This window comes from Rattus norvegicus, chromosome 5 (genome assembly GCF_036323735.1).
Source record: "Rattus norvegicus strain BN/NHsdMcwi chromosome 5, GRCr8, whole genome shotgun sequence".
NCBI lineage: Eukaryota > Metazoa > Chordata > Mammalia > Rodentia > Muridae > Rattus > Rattus norvegicus.
The window spans coordinates 120163303-120186414 of NC_086023.1; the positions used below are offsets into that span (position 1 = coordinate 120163303).

General features: G+C 44.4%; 1 protein-coding gene and 1 non-coding gene across 2 annotated transcripts in view; one reads left to right on the forward strand and one right to left on the reverse strand.

The window, feature by feature from the left end:
• Ror1 (receptor tyrosine kinase-like orphan receptor 1) overlaps window positions 1-23112 on the forward strand; it is a 343830-nt gene that overhangs the window by 303559 nt on the left and 17159 nt on the right. Inside the window, exons 5-7 of the mRNA NM_001108671.1 lie at window positions 8117-8244; window positions 9987-10304; window positions 12031-12276. Of these exons, the coding sequence (NP_001102141.1) occupies window positions 8117-8244; window positions 9987-10304; window positions 12031-12276 (692 nt within the window). The remainder of the gene's footprint in view (window positions 1-8116; window positions 8245-9986; window positions 10305-12030; window positions 12277-23112) is intronic.
• On the reverse strand, window positions 18194-18300 carry Rnu6-233 (RNA, U6 small nuclear 233). The gene has a single exon (XR_005505308.1). It is a non-coding gene; the product is annotated as a U6 spliceosomal RNA (small nuclear RNA).

Here is a 23112-nt window from a genome sequence, read left to right on the forward strand (position 1 = left end):
GTTCCCTTTAGCATCTCCCTGTCTGTTAATACTGCACCCGTGCGGTCCTATGCTTTTAAGTGTGTCCTTAAATAGGAACTAAATACATTACATGCCTCATTTTCCTTTGGATTACATTTGTGAGCTACAAGCCCAGGGAATTCTGCTCGCCTTCCAAGCACATTGCAGCCGTGAATTCCCAGCCCCACCCTGAAGCACGGCCTGAACCTTCCCACCACTGAGTTAGACACAGTCACTGTGACGTGTGTTTCTGGAAACTATGGCAGAACAGTGTTCTTCTGTTTGTTTTAATGGGTCCTAGCCAAGAGGAGGAAAAAGCTTAAAATTTGATTTAATTTTTTTTTAAAGCAAAATCCATGATGTGGGATGGAACTCAGTCCAGCTTCATGAAGGGGACAAACATTCACCGTCTGCGTCCAATGATAGGAGCCAGTCACAGCACTTGACACAGTCACCTCAGAACTTCTTGTGCTCACGATGGCGTTCCAGAGACCAATGGGGGATATTAGGGCTCACAGAGTCCAAGCTTAATAGCCACTGGTCTCCTGGGTGAGCTGTCAGGCCCCTGGGCTGACATGCTGTGATTGGCTCACTTTGAATGTTGACCCTTGGGGTCAGGTAGGCTAACACATCCTTCTCATTGATGCTCACATGTGGACTGGTTTTTAAAAAGCAGAGTCTGGGGGCTGGGGATTTAGCTCAGTGGTAGAGCGCTTACCTAGGAAGCGCAAGGCCCTGGGTTCGGTCCCCAGCTCCGAAAAAAAGAACCAAAAAAAAAGCAGAGTCTGTGAGAGAACCTAGAGGTTCTCACATCTCACCCATCACCTTCTTGCAACTACCTCAAGATAAGTCTGCTTGGGACCGCTGACCCTCGCCTTATCCCCGCCTGTTTGCTCTCTGTCTACACCTGTCCAGATGCCCCTTCACCAAAAGTTGTGTGTCCTGGTATGTGCTGTTAAAGCCAAGAAAGCATATTACGTCACTTCCTCCTGGCTGACAGCATGCCGAGCACCTGTTACCGGCAAGTCCTCTTGGGGAGATGAAAACGTACCGGGACAGGCGGTAACTTAGGAAAGTACATTTGGTTATCATTGATTCTTCACTTCTCTGTCTCTGGTGAGCTTCTGCTTACCCTGGAATGGTTTGGAGCCCCTTACTTGGATTCTTTAGTGATATCATGTTTCACCCTTCCTAAAAAGATTTTAGTTGATACATAATTGCACGTATTTGTGGAGTGCTCCATATTGTCTTAATGCATATATACAGTGCATACTGTATACATCAGACCAGACCCCTGGGTCTCAGTTATCATCCTTCCGTTTTGTGTTGAGAACACTCAAAATCCTTTCTTCTAGCTATACTGAATTATAAAAATACATCACTTAGCTGGAGCCACACCATTTTGCAAGAGAACACTAGATCTTATTCCTCTCATCTAGCTGTGCTCTGTACCCAATCACCAACTTTTCTCTATGGCACCCAAAACAACTGCCTATCTATGGTGACCACAATTCCACCCTTTATTCTCAACTGAATTAGCTTCCATGCAAAAGCAGGAGCATGCGGTGTGCCTAACTTATGTGCTCTTACGTCCTTCACTGCAACCCACGTTACTACAAATGACAGCAGGACTTCATTATTTTTCATCTTCAAATACTATTCACACACACACACACACACACACACACACACATCCATCAACAGTCAAACTTGGTTGATATATAAAGGGATGGGTAGATAGATAGATGATAGATAGATAGATAGATAGATAGATAGATAGATAGATAGATAGACAGACAGACAGACAGACAGATAAACAGACAGACGTACCCTCCCATCAGTCAACCTTGGTTGATCTGGAGTGTATATATTTCTTAACATATATATATCTCCAGCTGTGGCTGTGGGATCTCTGTGTCCCTATGGTAGTTCTCTCTCTTTAGTTTTCAGTAATCTATTATTAGTATGTACAAAGTGCATGAATTTACATGTCTATTGATAGTGTATGGGAGTTCTCCTTTCTCTGTATCCTCAGCAGAGTTTTTGTTTAGTGATCATGCTCATTCTGACTGGAGTTAGGCACTATCTCACAGTGGCTTTGCATTTTTCTGATGAATAGTGATATTATTTTCCCCGTGTACTTGTTAGCCATTAGTAAAAACATCTATGAATATCACTTGACCATTTTAAAATCAGATTGTTCAGTCCCTCTTCCCTGTGGAGCTGCTCAGCTATTCCTTTGTCAATAAATCCTTGACATAGTTCCCCCCTCCCCAACTCCAGCCCCAGCCCCCACTTCAGCCCCACCTAGTTCTGTGGCCTTTTTTTCACTTTGTAGCTGATTGTCACTTTCTTTTTTTTTAAGATTTTATTTTGTATATGCGAGAACACTGTTCCTGTCTTCAGACACCAGAACAGGGCATCAGATCTCATTACAGATAGTTGCCATCTGATGGTTTCTGGGAATTGAACTCAGGACCTCTGGAAGAGTAGTCAGTGTTCTTAACCCATGAGCCATTTCTCCAGCCCTTAATCGTCACTTTCAAGAGACCACTACATGTCCCAGGAAGATCCTGGTTCTTACACCAATCTTGGGTCTCTGCCATGTTTATGAGGCTATCAGAGAACCCGACTAAGAGACTGTCATGAGGGTCCTCTACACCTGTTCAGGGCTATGACAGTCATCTGGAAAGTATTTTTGAGTTACTTTTAATGGGACAAAGGAGAATCTCTCCTCACATAAGTAGAAACACCCCTTGCTGAGGCCACAGCTTGGAGTACCACTGAGGACACTGACTCCAACTAGCACCATGGTTTCTTTCAAGGGTACAGGCTTCATTGTCCTCGTAATCTTAATCTCAGTGATTTGAGGTGGCCTGTTGTGGGCTGAGGGGGGAGGAAGCAGAAGTGCTATGTGTTTGGCTCTTGTAGTCTGTCCCATGAGGCGAGAGGTGTGGAGTAGACTCAAAGCAAAGGCCTGGGTTGATTTTCTGCAAGTTGCTAGTATCTCTGTGAGGGTGCATAGTTGAGTCTCCTCTGACTTGACCTTTGAAAGCCAAGGCACCTCCCTCTCCCAGGCAAGGTTCTGCTTCTATCTTGTTCCCCAGATAAACATGAGGGCTTTTTGTTTTTAATTTTAGAAAACTTTTCGTAACATAAAATTAACCATTTTGAAGTGAACAATTTCATACAGTGTTTTATGACATCATCATCTCTAGTTAAGGGATTCCTCAGTCTCCCAACTCCTGGCAATCTATTTTCTGTCCCTGAGAATTGCCTATTCCCAGTGTTTCCCATCAAGCATATAATGTAGATGTCTCTACAAAAAGCAAGTTTCAGGACCTGCCAGATACTGTCCCTCTCCAGCTATCGGCCACATGCTCTCTGTTCACTCAGAGATGCATTCACTCATTCATTAACACTGAGATGTTTCCACCCTGAGCTGCTGTGGATGCTGTGCACGAGGCTTTATGCATTCTTAACCTCTTAGCTTATGTTCTAGAGTTAGCAAAATACCTCTGTATTCATTTCTTCTCACTCGGGAAGGCTATACATTTTAACTGGTCTCCCCCCACAAAGCAACTCTTAGGGTGAAATTTATCATCCAGAATCCGTTCAGTGGCTGCCTACTAGCCTTTGTCCTTGCCCCTGTATGATGATGGAGTCTGAAGAAGAGTTCCAGGGTGGTCACTCTAGCTCAGTCCCCTCCAGCCCATGGGCCATGGTAGAGTGAGTACTCTAATGATGAGAGTGATAGCTCTAATATGAAATGAGGATTTAGGGGATGGTGTAATCAAGGTGTTAGAGAAAGATGGGAGATCCCTGACTTTTCCCGGAGAGTTCCAAGGATGTGTCTGAGTGGAAGTGATCGGAAAGATAAAAAAATTAATAGAGAGCATCCCAGAGTTCAAAGAGAGTCTAAACTCCCCAAACACAGCAGCTCACTATGGCTTGGAATTTTTAGGAGAAAAGTGTGCTGCAAGAGTAGCTGGCAGAGCAGGAAGGAGCAGGCAAACTGGCCAGCACTGGGTGGTACCTCCCACAGCAGCCTTGCCTTCCTTCGCCCCGGAGCATCCTGGAGAGACAGTCCACCCGCTGCCCTCTCCCTTTGTGCAGCCCCGTGTCCTTCACACTGGAGAAGGACAGACCCTTCCTATGCTGGATCCCACACAGGGATTGGGCTGGTGGTCAAAGCTGAGGCCCCAGCAACAGTTCTGAAAAACCTTTGAGAGATGCAGGACACCCATTGCCCAGCATCAGTCACCATCCAGGTGGCCACACTGTGTTTCCGATGCCCTTGGCTTCCTGATGGATCATGGCATGGCCCCATGACAGTGCCCTGACTGTGCTACCGTAGTGCATTCTGTTTTTAAGTGGGGAACAAGGAATGTGATCACGAGAAGTGCATGCTAGAAGGTAGCCCACTGCTAAATGCAAAGGAAAGGGTGGCTGGGTCTTGATTGTTAGGAGACCAGCCGCCCCCACGGCAACTCCTCACACTGTAAGGGGAAGGCAGAGCTGCTGCACGTAGCTGTTCCTCCTCGTGTTCTCCCAGTTCTCCAAAATGGGAGCGCTCACACCTCTACATTCTTCACAATCCTGTCTATTAAATGGCTTGACATATATTTTACAAGCGTGTGAAATACGCAGGGCCTCCTACAGAATGAAAACTTGCTATAAAGTCTTGTGAATGGATTTAGTTCCCCGAAGTCCCTGGGCATAGAACTGTTACATACCTGACAACATAGTAAAGTGGCCTGGGCTTGTAAGTGCAGTTTCAATCCTGGCTGTCACTTCCCAACTTTGCATATCCCAGGGAATCACTTAACTTCCCTGAGCTGGAATGGTCCCCCCATAAAGAAGGAGAGGAGCTGGGTGGCGTTACTTGGAGCAAAGTAGTTCCTAGAGGCTCAGCCCCAGACAGTCTGACCTCATAGGTGGGAGGTGTGGTCCAAAGACTAGGAAGCACTGAACTTCTCTCTCTCTCTCTCTCTCTCTCTCTCTCTCTCTCTCTCTCTCTCAACTTTATTTTATGTGCGTTGATGATTTGCCTGTATGTATACCTGTGTGAGGGTGTTGGAACAAGGACTTACAAACGGTTGTGAGCTGCCATGTGGATGCTGGGAACTGAACCAGGCTCCTCTGGAAGAGCAGTCGGTGCTACTAACTGCTGAGCCATCTCTCCAGCCCTATGCACTGATCTTTTCAAAGCTTCCAGACGAGATGTTGTTGTTGTTGTTGTTGTTGTTGTTGTTGTTGGTGGTGGTGGTGGTGGTGGTGGTGGTGGTGGGGTGGTGGTGCTACGTGTGTGGGTAGGCACACCGCCATATTCCTGTTGTTAAAGGACAACATTGTAAAATCAGCTTCCTTCTTCTTCCTGCATGGTGGGACAGGGGGCTTCCAAGGGTCAGTAGAGCTCAGATGGGCCAGCTTGTAGGTAGCAGCTACAGCAGCTGAGGCATCTTGAGCGTTCCTGCAGAAAGCGTTGCATGCAGTCAAGGCTGAAAGTCGATCAGACGCATTGCACACTCACTTGCTTGTTTTTGGTTTGAGATTTAAAAAAAATCTCTGTCCTAGAGAGACTGACCAAAATTGCAGAAGTTCTGGGCATTAAAAAGAAATCCAGCACACCTGCGACTGTGAACAGGCGATAGGAAATGGGTAGCCAATGAGTTGCCTCTCTCTTTAGTTTGTAAAAGAAGAAATATTCAGTCTTTTCAGGAGTCTTGAACTTGAAAAGTGGTAAGAAGTTTAGCATAAGCCTCACTCATAAACTATAGGAACTCCCAGTGGGTTAGGGATTTATATCTGGGGGTAGTGGGTTAGGGATTTATATCTGGGGGCAGCTCCAAGATTTTGTCCTCCCAAGAGATATAAATGAGAGCCTTAAGAGTTTAACACAGGGAGGGAAAACTGTTCTCACACCGATGCTTTAAACATCCCTGCTCCACTAATGTGGGAGATCAGGAGAGCAAGGCCTGGGGTAGCAGGGGTGGTGTGGGTCGGGCAGACCCTGGTCTCTACACTTGGGTTTCCAGAAAGCAACTCGAGGTCATCCAGAGCCTTCTTTGTCCCTATAGGTTTATGGTATTAGTTACCCAATAAAAGTTGGGTTAATTTTACAACCCAGGTAAGGTTTAAGCCAAAAAGGACTTCACCATTACTGTAGGATTTATGAAAGCAAACACGCGGGGTTCATGAGGGACTGTGCAGCCCTAGAGTTGCAGGTCTTTTTGTCAAGCAAATGGTGTGCTCATTGGTCATGTGTTTGAAGTTTCCAAGGCTTTATCATACATAATATCTTAGGACGAACCTAAGACGTTCAACTCATCTTCAACTTCAAACTGATTCATCTAGAGACTCTGTGTAGGAAACCGTTTCATAGTTTTTCACTAATTTGGCAGCTACCCTGAGCCTGCTAGTCTTGTAGGAATAGGAAACCCGTAGGTAGGCTCCATAACTCTGCTCACAGCCATACTGAAAGGAAGGAAGGAAGGAAAGAAGGAAAGAAGGAAGGGAGGGAAGGAAGGAGGGAGGGAGGGGAGGGGAGGGGAGGGGAGGGAAGGGGAGGGGAGAAACAAAGAAAGAAGAAACAAAGAGAGAAACGAGAAACAAAAGAAAAACAATAAAGGAGAAAGGAAAAATAAGCACTTAGCAAATGTCTCCCTTTTGAATGAGTGTCCTCTAAGTTCACTTAAATGTTAGTGACAGTAATGTACCTTCTCTGCAGTCTCAAGGGACTTCTATAGCACCATGGTAGCTCCCAGTCACTTGAGAGACTGCAGTAGAACTATTATACCTTCAAAGTGTGGCTGGACAACATATTAAGACTACTCATAAACAAAATCATTGTGTCTGGGGCCATAGCTCAGTGCTAATTACTTACCTAGCTTGTATGAGACCCAACTTCCATCTCCAGCCCTGCTAAATTAATATACAAACAAATAATAAACATTTATATTATTTAATGGGGTTATATAGCTTATACCTATAGGGCAAAGAGGTCAGTTATAACCTCTGTTTTAAAGGCAAGGACCATGATGCACAAGTCTGGGCCAGCCTGCAGGAAGAGCATTTTGGTACCCTGTCTTCTAACTTAGAAGTCAAAAGAGGCTTACGTGGAAATGGGCATTGACATTGGCCAGAGGAGAAGAACTGGGGTAAAGGTGAACTCACAAATGTAGCAGGCAGTCTTCAGGGCAGTTCACATCTGTTATCCCGCTCTCTGGCCCTACCCTCTGTGTCTTGTGCATCCCCACTGAGGACTTTGGTGGGAGTGGAATGTCCATCTTGAATCCTGGTCTCCTGTCCTGTGACTTGTGTCACTGCAGCTTTTTTGTCATTGCCTGGTGTCCCCTGTCTTCAAGATAAAAATCTACTTCCATTGTCTATTTATTATTATAATTTAAAAGCAGAAAAATTCTCATTTTTTTTAAGTTTTAAGGGTCACAGAGATAAAGTGTTTATTGATGTTTGCTCTGGAGTTCCTTGGGTTTAATGGCTGATCTCAAATCTTTTGTTCTGTGGCTTGCTCTGGCCTCTTGTAGATAGGCAGAACAAGTCTTACCCGGTGAGGAGCCATGAGACTCAACTGTCCTCCCTTCCTCCCAGCTCTACCAGTTTCCTACCCTGTGGATCTCCTAATTGACATGTCAGTTGGTGTGGATCTTGTGGCTAATGTGTGCACGCCTTTGTAGCAAATGGAGCAGAAATAATCCACACTTAGAAAAAAACAAAAACAAAAAACTGCAGAGCATGTGCCCAGATTTCCAGCTTGCTTCCTCTTCCCTCTCAGGGCTACATCATCTTCCAGCCCACTACCAGCTGCAAAAATAAAAGTTCTTTCCCATATTTAAGGATGATTTTGCGCATCAGGATGATTTTCTGGGGGTGTAGGAAATTTGACCAACGTGACCAACAGATGTTTTAAGGGATGTTTGAGAACTGAATTTAAAAAAAAAAAAAAAAAAAAAAAAAAAAGATTCTGTAAATGTAGTCCTCATTTTACGGCGCCCAACTGCGCCCCCTTGTGACCAGTTCAAGCATTGGGCAGCCAGAGTGGATAGTGTGTTGTGGGGGTAGTTCTGTGCTAAGAATCCGTGTGCTTTGTTTTTAGAGACGAGTATGAAGAAGATGGATTCTGTCAGCCATACCGAGGCATTGCATGTGCACGATTTATTGGCAACCGCACTGTGTATATGGAGTCTTTGCATATGCAGGGGGAAATAGAAAATCAGATCACAGGTAGGTAACATCAAAGAAATGATACTTAGCCTTCCTTAACTATTTTTTCTTGCCAGAAGTTTTTTCTGGGCTTCTTTCCTGACAGAGAATTAGGCTAAGCTTAGGGTTGGGAGTGGGACCATAAAGAGGCATAAGATGTGATCTCTGTGTTCTGGAATTTACATTAAAATAATTTATTAGAGGTTAGTCTTGGAGGAAAAGGAAGCTTCGAGAAGTCTCACATTCGTGCAAACACTCAATAAATATTACTGAGTGCTTTCAGTTTGCTGGGACCAGACTGGACACTTGGGGATATGAGAGTGTAAAGGAGCCAGGTGTGTACCTACCCTCGTAGAGCTTGCATTTGGAAGCAGTATGGTATAAACTAGGGAGCAACATACTCAGACTAGAATATTCATCCAAGAGCTGTTGTTCCAGAGACATCAGGAAGCTCCTGTTCTCCATGAGCACTACCGAGAAACACCTAATAAAGAGGGAGGGACGTTTCGGGCCACCATGCACCATTTCACAAATTTTTTACTTGAGGGTTTTAAGAGAGATAAGGACAAATCCATGACAGAAACACGGGAGAGAGAAAGGGCCAGAAACTCTGTTCTCGGAGTAACTTGACAGAACTGAGAAGCAGCTGAGGGGAACTGTTGAACCAAAAACAAGGACAGGAAGTGGAGTTGCTTTTGCTGAAGCCCTCAGGGATTTTGAGAACAAGAGTAGACACCGGCTGGATAAAGAGGAGACACTGGGCCCAAGGTTTCCACCCAGTACAAGAGCATTTGGACACACTTTAAAATAAGGATACACATGGAATAAATGGCGTTCTGATATAAATATTTGGTAAACAATGTATAATAGCCCTCTCTTGGACATGTTCAGTGGGTATCAGCTTGCTGGAAAGTGTTATAGTTCCCTTTTGTTTTTGAAAAATAACTCATTTCGTTTTGTTGATCCAATGTTTCCCAGACTTGTTAGCCTCTGTGGCCCTTCTCAGAAGCCCTTAATATGCTGTCGGCTTAATGTTCCAAGGAATGCACTTTGTGAAACAGCGTAACCAGCCTCCGGGGGCCCAGAGGGCTGGTGCTTTTTGGTATAGGTGCCCTGCGGTGTGAGGTTAGGCTAACAGACCCCGTGATCCTGCAGTGCATACGGGGACAATGCCCTGTACAGTGTGAGGTTAGGCTAACACACCCCAAGATCTCGGGATGCACACTGGGACAATTGAATTGTGGCCTTCTGGTGCATTGCCTCATTTTCCAAAGATGGACTAGAAAGTATTCAAGCCACGATGAACTGAAGCAAATAGTCCAAAGCCACCAGGCAACTCTTGCCGTCTGACAGCGTAGTGTTCCCCCTCACCCCTGCCTGAAACAAGCTTGACCTTGGACTGTCAGATGTCATAGGGCCTCAGAAAATTAATTTAAAAAAAAAAGTACAGGGTGAAACACTCTCTCTGTAGAGAGAGTGGAACAAAGAAAAATATATTGTACTTTAACCCAATTAATTCTTTTTATTAGGAAATGGTACATATGTAATTCAATCCTGTTTTTCTAACTTTGTAGTCAAAATGATTTTCTCAAGCCAGTGAAAGTGAGCTGCTTAGACATCTGAAATGAATCTCCCTCCCTTGGCCTCGTGGGCTTCAGCGCAGCAGATTCCCCGCAGTGGGTTTCTCCCTGGTGTCTGTTGACTGGATCACGGCAGAGATAAACCCTGGCCCCTGGGAGTTAATCGCTCTGTTTGTTTTTCAGCTGCCTTCACCATGATTGGCACCTCCAGCCATTTATCTGATAAGTGCTCTCAGTTCGCCATCCCTTCCCTGTGCCACTACGCCTTCCCATACTGTGACGAAACCTCATCTGTCCCAAAGCCCCGAGACCTGTGTCGGGATGAATGTGAAGTGCTAGAAAATGTCCTGTGTCACACAGAGTACATTTTTGCCAGATCGAATCCCATGATTCTGATGAGGCTGAAGTTGCCAAACTGTGAGGATCTCCCTCAGCCGGAGAGCCCAGAAGCTGCAAACTGCATTCGGATTGGCATCCCCATGGCGGATCCTATAAACAAAAGTAAGTGGTGGGTCTGGCGCTGACACACGGTAACAGTTCATACTGGGGCAGCAACGGCAGCTGCTGACCACTGACCTTCCGGTGAGCCGAATACCATGTCTGAGCGGTCTGCAGTAGATTAGAGAGAACCGCCTCAAAGAAGCTTCATGAAGACAAAAATAAATAGATAAATAAAATAAAGTAAAGACAGGATCTGGTTTTTTAATAACTTAAACACAGAATTACTAAATGGCCCAGCAATTCCACTCCTGAACGCATAATTGGAAGAATTAGAAACAGAGCTTCAAATGGAAATTCATGTAAAAAATGTTCACAGTGCAGGCTGGAGAGAGATTATCAGCAGGGAGCAGCACTTGGTGCTCTGCAGAGGACCCAGGGTTAGCTCCCAGCACCCACCCCGCAGCTCACAACTGTCCTTAAGTCCAATTCTGGGAGATCCAATGACCTCTTCTGGATCCATAGGCACCAGCATGAATGCAACGCACACATATACAGACAGGCAAAACCCACAAATGCATAAAAATCAAAATAAATTTGTTTTTATCAATGTTTGTGATAGAAATATCTACAAAAGGAGCCCAGAGCCCTGGGTTCATTTCCAGAATTACATAAACTGAGTGATGTATGTCTGTAGTCCTAGCACTCAAGATGGCGCCATGACGATCATCAGTTCAAAGCCATCCTTCCCTCAGGACCAGTCTGAGAGAGTAGAGACCTTGTCCCAAAATAACTGTCTTTTTTATAAAATAAACGACGGTATGTCCATGTATTGAAATACCATCTGCGAGAGGGAGGAAATGCAGACACATGCCACACCTGTGTGAAACTTGAAAATGTAATGCTAACACAAGGGACCACTACGTGATCCCAGCTATATGAAGTGTCTAGAAGACAGATTCACTGAGACATGGAGCAAATGAGGTTCTGAGGCTGCAGTGGTGGGAGAGACAGCCTGAGGGTTGTGGAGCTCACTTGGAGATAACAGTTGTAGAAAGCGTGAGTCTGTACAACCCTGTGGAGGTATGAGGTGTGCTCATTTTTATGTTATATATGCTGGACCACACTTGAAAAATACACATGCACATGAGTCCCCATCTCCTGTCCTGTCCCCACTTCAGACAGTAGGCTGTCCCTCTGCCTGTTTGTCTTACATCTAGAATTAATTTTCTTTGGTAGTTAATGCCACTTTGTAGTTACTGTATAGCGTTTATTTCTTACCCTGTGACCAGCTGAAGGGCCATAGAAGAGAGCCTGCTTCCTCACTGGCAGCCCAGGCCATCAGTACAAACAGCCCTACTCCTACTTAAAACACAGACTGCCCCAGGTAGACTTCCCATAAGTATCTCTTGACTTTCTAAGATCACCCACCCCCAGTCTGAATGGAAGAAAAAGTTTGCCTTGAATCTTCCTTGAAGCACTAACTCCTGAACCATGAGAAATCACTCCTGTGCCCCAGCTGCCTCCCCAATCCCGTTTCTTCCTGTATTTCCAAGTTAATAACACTGCAGAGGGTCATTTCATTCCTGAAGCATAAGCTTTAAATCCTCTCAGGAATGTGAGCGTTAGACAGACCCTGAGTCCAAGCCCAGTACACTCCCCCCACTGACCTACAATCAGGAAGACCAAGGTCTTTAGCCCGCCCCTCCCCACAGCCAAACTTGCTATGGAGGACAATTCCCCTTCTGTTTCTTACTAGCAGTCTGGGCTTTTCTTTCGTGTTTTTCAGATCACAAATGCTACAACAGCACAGGTGTAGACTACCGGGGAACTGTCAGTGTGACCAAGTCAGGACGCCAGTGCCAACCTTGGAATTCTCAGTACCCACACACACACAGCTTCACTGCCCTGCGCTTTCCGGAGCTCAACGGAGGCCACTCCTACTGCCGCAACCCTGGCAACCAGAAGGAAGCTCCCTGGTGCTTTACCTTGGATGAAAACTTTAAGTCTGACCTGTGCGACATCCCGGCATGTGGTAAATAAAAGTTATTGGCTCTAATGTATTCAGTCACCTTTCAAATATCCAGGTCCCCATGTAGAAGGCCTAGGAGGATGAATTCTATCGATCATGGTCTCTCGAGCAGAAACTGTCTCCATCGTACATAAGCCTAGCTGTCTGTACATACAGGTCCTCACAGGCACCAGTGCCACTCTCAAGGAACCCCTGAAGTCATTGCACAGCAGTGCTCTGTGGTGTGTAGTGCCAGCTCCCCAGAGGCACGGGTCAGAGAGCCAATCACAGTCATTCCTGGAGAAAAGAGCCTTTTCCCCAGGAAGTCCATAGACACAGCGACTGCCTTGGCACGCGGGTCTGTTGGAAGCAGTGAGGAAACGGTCTGTCTCACTGAAATCACCCAGGAAGCAGGATGAATCTGTAGTCATTGCTCAGTGACCCAGGGCACTCTACTAAATTGTGATCTTTGTTTTGGCCACTAACAGTGCAGAAGAGCATGGATGTCCGGAAGGAAAATGGAGTTGCTGTCACTTTGTCCACATCTACTGGATGATTATAAAGTATAAGAGAGGGTGGAAATGCTGATGAGAAAACCTTAGAGCTTGGAGCTACTTTGGAACTGATTCAACTTTGTGCTCCATGCACTGATAGATTGGGCTTCCAGCACAGTTAGGGAGCTGGGATGCCACTGCTGAGAAAGCCAGAGCCACAGCTAGAGTGGGACTGAACAAAACAGGCAGTCACAGAAAACAGAAAACAGAGAACATAGTCCCAAGGAGCTGGGTGTCTGAACGGATGATACTGCAAGCCATTCCTCAGAGGCGTTAGCCGTAAACTTACTACATGCTTATCAGGGAGTGAGGATGGGCAGGGCCCTGAGAGATGCCTAGCACATCTGGAAAGGAAGAGGAGTGGGACCCAGAGCAAAGAGGAATAGATGAGGTCCCAAAGGTAATAGTCTTGAGAGCTAGTGAAATAGAGGCATTGTGGGATGGTAGCCTGATGCTGGGCTCATGGGCAAGCAATGAGTTCTTCTGAGCAGAAGGCTGACAGCTCAATGTGCTGAAACAGACAACTTTCGGAGGAAGGGAGGTGGAGGAGGCAGTGACATGTGGGTAGGTTGAAAGTGTGTCTAGAAACTGGTAATATCAGGGTCACTGGTTGGTCAGATGTGGAGGACAAGAGAAAACTCAAGGGTGACTCCAGAGCTTAGTCAGCTTTTTCCATAGAGGATGAAAATCACAGAAAAAGAACTTTGGTGGGACCTGAACCAAATACTAATAGGAAAGACATTATTCGTTCTATCTGAATAATTAATGCCTTACCCTTTAGATAAATTAGTTTCTGTTTTTTTAAAGGTTTATTTATTTTATTTTATTTATATGAGTACACTGTACCTGTCCTCAGACACACCAGAAGAGGGGATCATATCCCATTACAGATGGTTGTGAGCCACCATGTGGTTGCTGGGAATTGAACTCAGGACCTCTGGGAGAACAGTTAGTGCTCTTAACCGCTGAGCCATCTCTCCAGCCCTACTTTCTGTTTTCGAGACATGGTCTTGTTATGTAGTTCAGGTTGCCTTTGAACTCAAAAACTTCCCTGCCTCATCTTCTGAGCGTTGGGAGTTTCCAAGCATGCACAATCAGCCGTGGCTGAGGCTGTTCAGAAAGTCACTGGCCCCCAAACTGGAAGATTCATTTATAATATTATCTAAGGACTCAAGTGCTGTTAGGATATCTCAGGTTGCTTTTATCTGTAGAGCACCTACTATGTGCCTTCAGGATGCACATAGTAGGACTTCATCTCCATTTAAAGTCCATAGTCATGATATGGAGAAAATGGTTTTGGTACATGTTGCTAAGGTTCAGAAAGGTCAAAGGACTTGTCTAGAACTTAACAGCCAGACACTAACAGAGGTGAACCTGAAGCCCTCATCTCTGGCTTGCAGCTCTGACCAAACTCAAGGTTGTGTTCTTCTGACAGACACTCCTCTGGCCCTTATCTAGAAGTCTTATACCAAGTACAATTTTACAAATATGCGAGAACCACAGTAGGCTCAGTCTCTGGACTCTATTGTGCAGGTTCTAGACTTTGCTAAGGAAGAGCACTGTCGTGATAACTCACCATTTCGTGATATCAGTCAGTGAGGCTGGAAGGACATAGTGTATTTCTTTCTTGATGTCAGTTTGCAGACAGCCTAGTCACAATTCCTGAGACTAGTTAGTTCATGCCCAAGAGCTGAAAATTTAGGTGAACGTTAAATATATAGAGGTGAGATAGTTTCTGCCACCTAGGATTTTTTAAAGTTCTTTTGTCTATTTTGAAAGAACATCTCAATCTCAGCCTCATATGCACCCATTAAAGGAACAGAGAATCTTTGTCACGTGACTGGAGAGCGGCTAAGGTGCAGTGGCTCCCTAGCCTGGAAGTCAGAAGAAAGCCAGCAAACATCAAGGCTTCTCATAAGCCCTTGAGCAGGTCCACCCTAACAGAGTGATTACAAGGGAACCCTACTTTTGTAACAGCTAGGGAGAACCCCAAATGTTTTTCTTACATCCTTGTAAAAACCATAAAAGATAAATGAGAATTCTCCAACACTATTTCCTCCCACTCTGTCTCCTTTCCTCTCTTGGTGCTCAGCACTCAACCTAAAGCCTCAGGCATGTTAGTCAGGCACTGCTGATGGGCTGGGCTACCCACGACACTCCAGTCCTAATTTACTGTTTGAGAAACCAAAGCTCAGAGCAGGGATAGGACCCACCCAAGTTCACCAATTAACAGAAGCCCAGTCTCCCTCCTCTGGGACCATTGTTCTTTGTTCTACACCAGTGTTTCTCAACCAGGGGCAAATTTGCCACCCAGAGAACACTTGGCAATGACTGCAGACATTTTGGTTATCACTGTGATCGTGGGAGTAGAAGATGGGGTACTGACATATATGAGGTACACTAAGATATCCAGAATAGCCACATAAAGAATGATGCTAATAATGCCAGTGGCAGAGTAAAGAACCTTTTTTCTATACTATATAATTATAGACTACAGAATGACAATATGCAGTAGTAATATACTAGCCATTTATTGTCCTTAGAATTAGCCAAAAACTGGGAGTTTATATCCATCACCTCAGAACAAGTAATTCTATATTCTCTGAGTAAGGACATTAAAAATACACACACACACACACACACACACACACACACACACACACACACACACACACATTGAGATTCCAAGATGTTAAATACTTCGTTCAAGGTCACATAGCTAAAAAGTAAAACCATGTCTTACCTACAGTCAGTCTTCTAAGTTCTGTGACTATATGTATGATTATACTCACGTATGTGAGCATATGTAGAGAGAGATGATGGTTGATAGACAGACAGACAGACAGCTCAAGAACTCTTGGACTGACAAGATCTTGCAACCAGGTTCCATTCCTGGGACCCACATGGTGGAAAGACTTCTGCAAGTTGTGCTCTGACCTCCACATACATGCCATGGTATGTGCATATGCATACACATGTGCACACACGTGTGCACACACATATAAGTGTAAGAAATTTATAATGATTCTTTATCTTTCAATGAGCTCTATGGTGTGGGGCAGATTGGAAATGAGTCATTTTCCTTCCATGTCTCAAATAGGATAGAATTTCAAGGGAATGTTCTTGCATTCTCTAGTTTGGTCAACATTAAGGAAATTTCAAAATCATCATGGGATTTCTCGTTTTCCAACTGAACATTTTTGTTTCAGTTTCAACTAAGTCTAAAAGAAATAGCGTAAGTTTAAGCAGAAAATGTGGGCGTTTGTTGCAACTTTCTAAAATACCAACACTCGCAGTTTGTTAAGGGTAGATTCACCTGTGCATTTTCACAGAATAGAATATAAAATAATAGAATAGAATATAAAATCAAGTTCAGCCTGATACAGCTATTTAGAATTCAGAGATTTGCCTTGGCGGGATTAGGAGCATTTTCTCAGCATTAGAATACATGGAGAATTTCTACAGGAGGCTTTTTCTCTTTCAAGGATGAATGATAAGACCTAACCTCTCATGCTCCCTGTCTGTCATTCATGTCCCAGACATTAGAAAGCCAGTCCCTCACTGACACCAGTCTGCGTTGAGCTTCTGTGATTCCAACTGTGAATGGGTTAGATTGACCAGGCCCTAAGGAAACAGTATAATCTAGTAAGAGAATCAAATTAGAAGGGTAGAATCGCATTGACCCCTGTTAGCTAGGCCCCGTCACCATGTCTGCCGTCTTTACAATTTGCAAACTAATGGTTTGTGCTTGGTATCATCACGATGACTGCTACATGTGAATGCCTCGTTAAATTCATACACCAGTGTCTGGCTTCAGACTCAATTGGTACTGAAGAAATTATGTTGTATTGGTTAATTTCATTCTCTTAGTAACTACAAGATAAGAGATTATCTTCATTTTAATGATGAAGAGACTAAGGAGATATTTGTTTTCCTAAGGTAAAACAGGTCACTGGACAGCTCCTGCCCTCTGTCTGCCATGCCAAACCTGTTTCAAGAGCAAACTCAGGCTTCCTTTGGAGGGGTGGCCATTCCCTTACCATTTCCTTTGCTCTTTCACCATCCTGATCCCTGTGCCTTTGGGATACCATCCATTCGTTTCTTTATTCACAACTCCAAGGATGTGAGAATGAACCTATAGTTGTAATGTGTAATGACATTGACATTTTCCCTTTCCCTACTGTATCCCATTTCTAGTCTCCTGATACGTCCAGCTTTCAGAGCTGGTCTTACGCTACAGATCCTGCCTACAGAGCTTCACTGCTTGTGTCTCACCTCTATTCCCTGGCCACCTTCCAGGCCATGAGCCCCTGGTGATGCAGAAACTAATGAGAAACAAAACTGAAAAGGAAACATTGTGTCAATGTTCTTTCCAACCCGCACCTGGGCATAGCTTCACTGAGTCAGTTTGCAGCGTTTCTGCTCAACTCTGGAGTAGATTAGTCCGGGCTACTCTTGGAGAGCCCTTCAGAAAGCTCTAACTTTTCCCTGTAGCTGTTTGCTCCCTTTCTCCATTCTCCACTGGTTCTGCCCTCTAATGGCTGAGGTGGGTAGAAGCTTGCCGTTTGGGGGAACCATGTATGGGGAGGCAGAACTCTGCCTGTGTTGGTGTTTACATGTTCAAACCCCTACCCTCTCTTTGACTGCATCAAACCTGCCAGGTGTTATCTGTTTCTCCTTATGTAAAGGTCTTGCTCCTACCAAGCTGGGATCCTAAGCAGCAGTCCAGCTTTCGTCAGCGCCCACTGTGAGAAAAGCAGTAAGCCAAGGGGCTGCATTTGAAGTGGTTGTACCTGGCCCATTGCCTTCGCCTTTCCTTTTAGCCCCTTGGCTTGCAACAGTTTGCCAAAGGGCAAGATGTTGGGTTCTGTACTTGAGTAGCCTTGACTTGTCCCATCAACCTCACAAACTCCCCCCTTGGGTTCTGCTTTGTCACAGGCTGTTTCTGACAGTGGGGTAGTTTACCACTCTAGGCAGGGCAGATGTTTTCCAGATTGCGAACACTGCAGTTTTTAACTCACTCTGTCAGCAGCCTTCTCCTGTATTTCATAGAAGACCTGTTGCGAGGCAATTTGTCATTCGACCATTTCTTTAAACCAAAATTGAACATTACAGTGCGCTGGATGGTGGCGAGGAATGGAGACAAATCTTTTGTAGTCTGTGGCTTTCTAGAAGAGCTATTTTAGTGCTGTAGATTTCTAAAATGTACTTTAGTTCCTAGTCCCTATGTATTTTTAACAAAGAAATAAATATTAGTGACCCCAAACAAACTGCTCACCTATGTTATATTTTCAGCCACAAAATAATGTGGGCTTTGGTGTTGCTAGTGACGATGGTGGCTTAGTTTAAGGCCAGGTTGTTGTTGTTGTTAGGTGTTGGTGTTGGTTTTGAATATTTAATGCTTCACAAATTTGCATGGCATCCTTGCACAGAGGTCACGCTATTCTTTTCTGCATTGTTCCAGTTTTATTATATGCACTGTAAAAATAAATGCTAGCTTTATTTTTTTTAATTATGGGTAAACCTGTGTATCTGCATATGTAGTGTGTGAGTTCATGTGCCCGTGGAGTCTAGGAGAAGGAATCAGATTCCCCGAGGGCAGAGTTACAAATGGTTGTGAGCCAACCCACACCAGGGCTGGGGACTAAACTGAGCTCCTTTGCACTACTCCACGTTTTTAACCACTCTCCAGGCCCTGTTGATTTTTAACTCTGCCTATGCTGTGCTCACTTGTTGACCTATTGTATAGCTGATCTTGAAATAAACTTTGGAAAACATAACTCTTTGGACCTTTGCCAATATGAAATACTCATTGCCTCTGTATTTTATTTTATTTTATTTTATTTTGTGCATTGGAGTTTTGCCTGCATTTATGTCTGTGTGAGAGTGTCAGGTTCCCTGGAATTGGAGTTTCAGGCAGTAGGTGCTGGGAATTGAACCCAAGTCTTCTAGAAGAGCAGCCCATGTTCCTAAACCCTGAGCCTCTTCTTGAGTCTTTTTGATACAGAATCTTGATACTCCCTCCACAGTGATGCTTGCTATTGAGATGGTAGCTATTACTCATGCTTTTGACAGGAAACAAATAGCACAGATGGACAAGTGGAGTTTGGCTAATTGCTTAAACAATTATCAGGAACATGGAGCCAGGGGAAAAAGAAACATGTCTCCTGGGTGTTTTCCCTGCATCCATCCGCTGCCATTCTCTCCAACTAGCTGTGGAAGCCAGAGATCAGGGATGCCCGTTGATAGTGCTCACAGACGTCATCTTCTGCAGGGCTGAACAGAAAAAGACTAAAAGTGGATCTGGTGGTGTCAGGGAGACTCGGGATTCGTTGACTTGGCATTGATTTGTTGGAGTTAGGAGTTTTGTAGGGCCCTGGATAAGATCTGTTGACTCAAGTTTATAAAATCAGAGAACCTTGGGAGGACCATGAGACCCACCGGCCTCTGTGTAAACACTGCCAGGTAACTCCAGTGACGGAGCACTTGTTCTACTCTGAAATGGGGTGGATCCTAGCACTCCCAGGTCTACTTCTGTAGCACAGAAACCAAGCTGGCAAGCTGAGGGTGCTGGGTAGGGTTGGAGTGCTCGCCAGACATGCACAGTCCCTGGCCCCACCTTGGCACTACAGATTGAAATGTCTCATTCTAACCTGGCTTTCTCTTCTGTCTTAAAGACACATAGCTCGTCCTTTCCCTTACCCATCTTCCGCCTCTGCATGTCTCTCCGTCTCTCAAAATAGGAGGCACGTCTTTAGAGTAGAAGCCATCATGTAGTGTTTTGTAACCATGGTGAGCAAGAGCGGTCCGTGATGTGCTTAGTTCTATCTGAGTGTTGACAGTGGAAGCTGCAATGGGGCTGGCTGGAAGGCTGTATATGATGTTCTAAGGGCAATTTCATCATGTTGTGCATGCTCCACCTGAACCGTGAACTTGCCAACGGAATGTATTAACATTCCTTAAGGGGAAGGGAATGAGTTATATCACTGTTTGCAGTTCGTAAGTCATAAATTCTATGAGCAAGGCCTTTCTTCAGCCAAAATGCAAATTCTAGTATTTATCTATAAATTTCAACTGATGATTTGAGTGGATGGCTTTAGTCCCTAGGCTCAGCACGTTTCAAGAGGGATCGGAAATCGTCACTGATAAAGCAAACAGGCAGTTCCTCTAAAGTGTAGCCCTCTATAACTTCATCTTAATTTGCTGTTTAACAGTATTAGGTAAAAGCATACGGCAAATTACAAATCCACCCAGGGCTGCTACCACCCTCCCCTCCTTATCACCTGTAAGGATGGCTAGCATCAACCATTTTTGGTAAAATATGTTGCCAGACTTTGAATGGACTAGATTTATTACTCTCTAATAGGTCTATCAAAAGTGAAGAAGATTTAACTTTTAAAAGTCCAGTCAATGTTTCTACTCAAAGCCCAGGAAGACAGTGAGCAAAGGACTCAAACATACCTTTCTCCAAAGATCCACAAATGGCTAACAAAAATATGACAAGGTGTTCAGTGCCCCTTCTCATTAGCGAATACAAATAGAAATGTCATTGAGTCACAACTTTGTGCCTATTAAGATGGTCACTATTTATCACCCCGCCACCCACAATCAGTAACAAGTGTGAGAGGGAAAAATGGGGAAAATAGAATTGCTGGGCAGTCCTGGCAGAAATGCAAAACTGAACAGCTGCTGTGTAGAAAAGATACAGAGGTCTCTCTGCAAAGTACAGCCAGTATTCACATAACCCACCAGTCTGATGTTTAGGTATTTATCCAAAAGAATTGAAGGCAGGATCTCAAAGACGTATTTAAACACCCACGTTCACTACAGGAGCCCAAATACTTGTGAATGAATAGTGTTTCGCTAGTTTGGCCCTGTAGTGTGTTTTCTTGATTGACAGTTGATGACTGATGTGGAAGGGCCCAGCTCACTGTGGGTGATGCCGTCCATAGGCCAGTGGCCCTAGGTGCTGTAAGAAGTAGGCTGAGTAAATCATGAGCAAGGAGGTAAGCCGTATTCTCCCATGGACTCTGCATCAGCTCCTGCCTGGCTTCCCTGGATTGAGGATCTACAGGCTGTAAGGTGAAATGAGCCCTTTCCTCCTCAAGTTGCTTGTGGCCCTACTGTTTTATCTCAGCAATTGAAACCCCAAGACAGACTAAGGGAACATGGTACATGCACGCCATAGAATATTGTTCAGTTTTAAAAAGAAGGTAATTCTACCAAACGGTACAACATGATAAACTCTGAGGACATTATTCAAAGACAGCCACGAAATGCTGTGTGGTCCCATCTATGTGAGAATGGAAAATGGCCAAATTTGTCAAAATAGAAAGTAGGAAGGTGATTAAAAGTAGGAAGGTGATTGCCAAGGTGCAGTTGGGGCAAGGAATGGGTAGACATTTCAGTTTTGCAAAATGAAAATATTCTCGATGCCGTTTGCCTGAGAATGCATTTATCTCCATTAAGCCATATGCTGAAACGTGGTAAGCTTCCATCGATGTGGCTTCAAACTTGGAAATCTCCTGACTAAGATTTCCCCATTGTTGTTTTTGTGTCTGTTTGTTTGTTTTCCCTTTTTACAGAAGGAGAGAACGGAGTCCTGAGTTTAGCTTTAGTAAGCCTATATAGATTCCAGTTATTAAGATTTTCCCTGACTGCTCTCAAATGGGCTGCATTCCCTTAGTCTAACTAAGACGTTGACTTACACAGAGCCATTATTCGTCCTTCACAGGAGGGATTCCACTTTTGAGCACAGGACTCATCTGAGAATAGACTATGTTCTGGGTCTTTCTAGCCCCAAGTCAGGGGCTTAAGTGCTGGATATGCCCACCAACTGAAGAGCTAATTATGGTTCCTTCACCCTTGGCTCCTAGGCCTACATTAAAATATCACCAATGCAGCCATCTTTATGTTGCAAACCCACTCATTCCATTCTTTACAGCTCCATGGTAGTGATGCCTGTTTCTGTGGTAAAGTGGCAAACACTTTTTCAGATGACCCGTTAAGACTCATTTGATGTCCTTTGAATTCTAAGGTCTTAGATAATTTCTTCCCACCTTTGCTGTTTAAAATCAGTGCATTTTGTTTTAACTCACAGGTTATATTTCAGATGATAATTTCACTTTACAAAAGTCCCTCTTAAATAAGAAATCATGTTTGCCTTGCTTTAAGCACCTGGGTTAAAAAGGTGGGGGGGGACACACGCATTTTCTCCATTATATTTAGTTACTGATCAAAGTATTGAATGGCATTGTAAAAGTAAAGTAGGAATGTCAGGTGTGTGATACCAAGTTGTTGTTTGTTTGTTTGTTTGTTTGTTTGTTTTAAAGAAAATTAACCATGTGGTCTTGATTACATGGCTGGTTCCAAAAGTCTCAAGTACTCAACATGATGTAAAAAGTACATGTAATTTTTAAAGTTATCCTAAAGTTTTAAAAATCTCCACCACTCTAATTTCTAGCCAGTTTCTCTGCAGTGCATTTGAGATGTCTAATACCTTTTCAAGTGAAAAGTAAGAACAGTGGCCTTCGTTCCAGTGTGCTGTGTATGTTTGTGTCTAGTATGATCCCCACAGGTGGGAATCCTCATGGATAGGGAACCTTGGAATCCAAATGATGACCATCATTCCCGTCTGATACTGTGGGTCACTGTGTCTTAATTTAAGAAGCATGGCAGTGTTGGCAGCAGAGGACCCTGTTGCTGTCTAGCTTTTGTACATTTATCCTTTCTCAGCTTCAAGGTATCAATGTGTAAATTAAAGTCACGCTAAAGAGCCAGGTTAAGATGAGAAGTGGAACCGCTTAAATTGTAACAGCCATCGGGGCCAGGAGAAATGGATCAGAGGGAAAGGCACTTACCATCGAGCCTGAAGACCTGAGTTTGAGTACCAGGACCCACAAGGTTTAAGGAAAGGACCAATTTTCTCCATTCTCTGACTCCAAAGGCATGCTGTGGTACAAATACACCAAACACACACACACACACACACACACACACACACACACACACACACACACACACACACAAGCACACACTCTGAACCTGTCCTCCATCTCTCCTAACGTGACCACCTATTGTCCCTTGGGACTCTTGGACTTGGCAAGAAGACTCTGCCTGCTGTGCTCCATGAATCCTCTGTGTAAGCAGAGGAGCCAAGTCTGGCTGTGTTAAAAGGATTTAGCCTCTTGAAGTTTATTCTCCAGCAGACGCACAGGAGCATTTTTCCCAGACCGCCCATTTACAATAAAAGGCCTTCCTTCCGTGCCTAATCTGATAGAGAATGAATGTAGAATAGATTCCATTG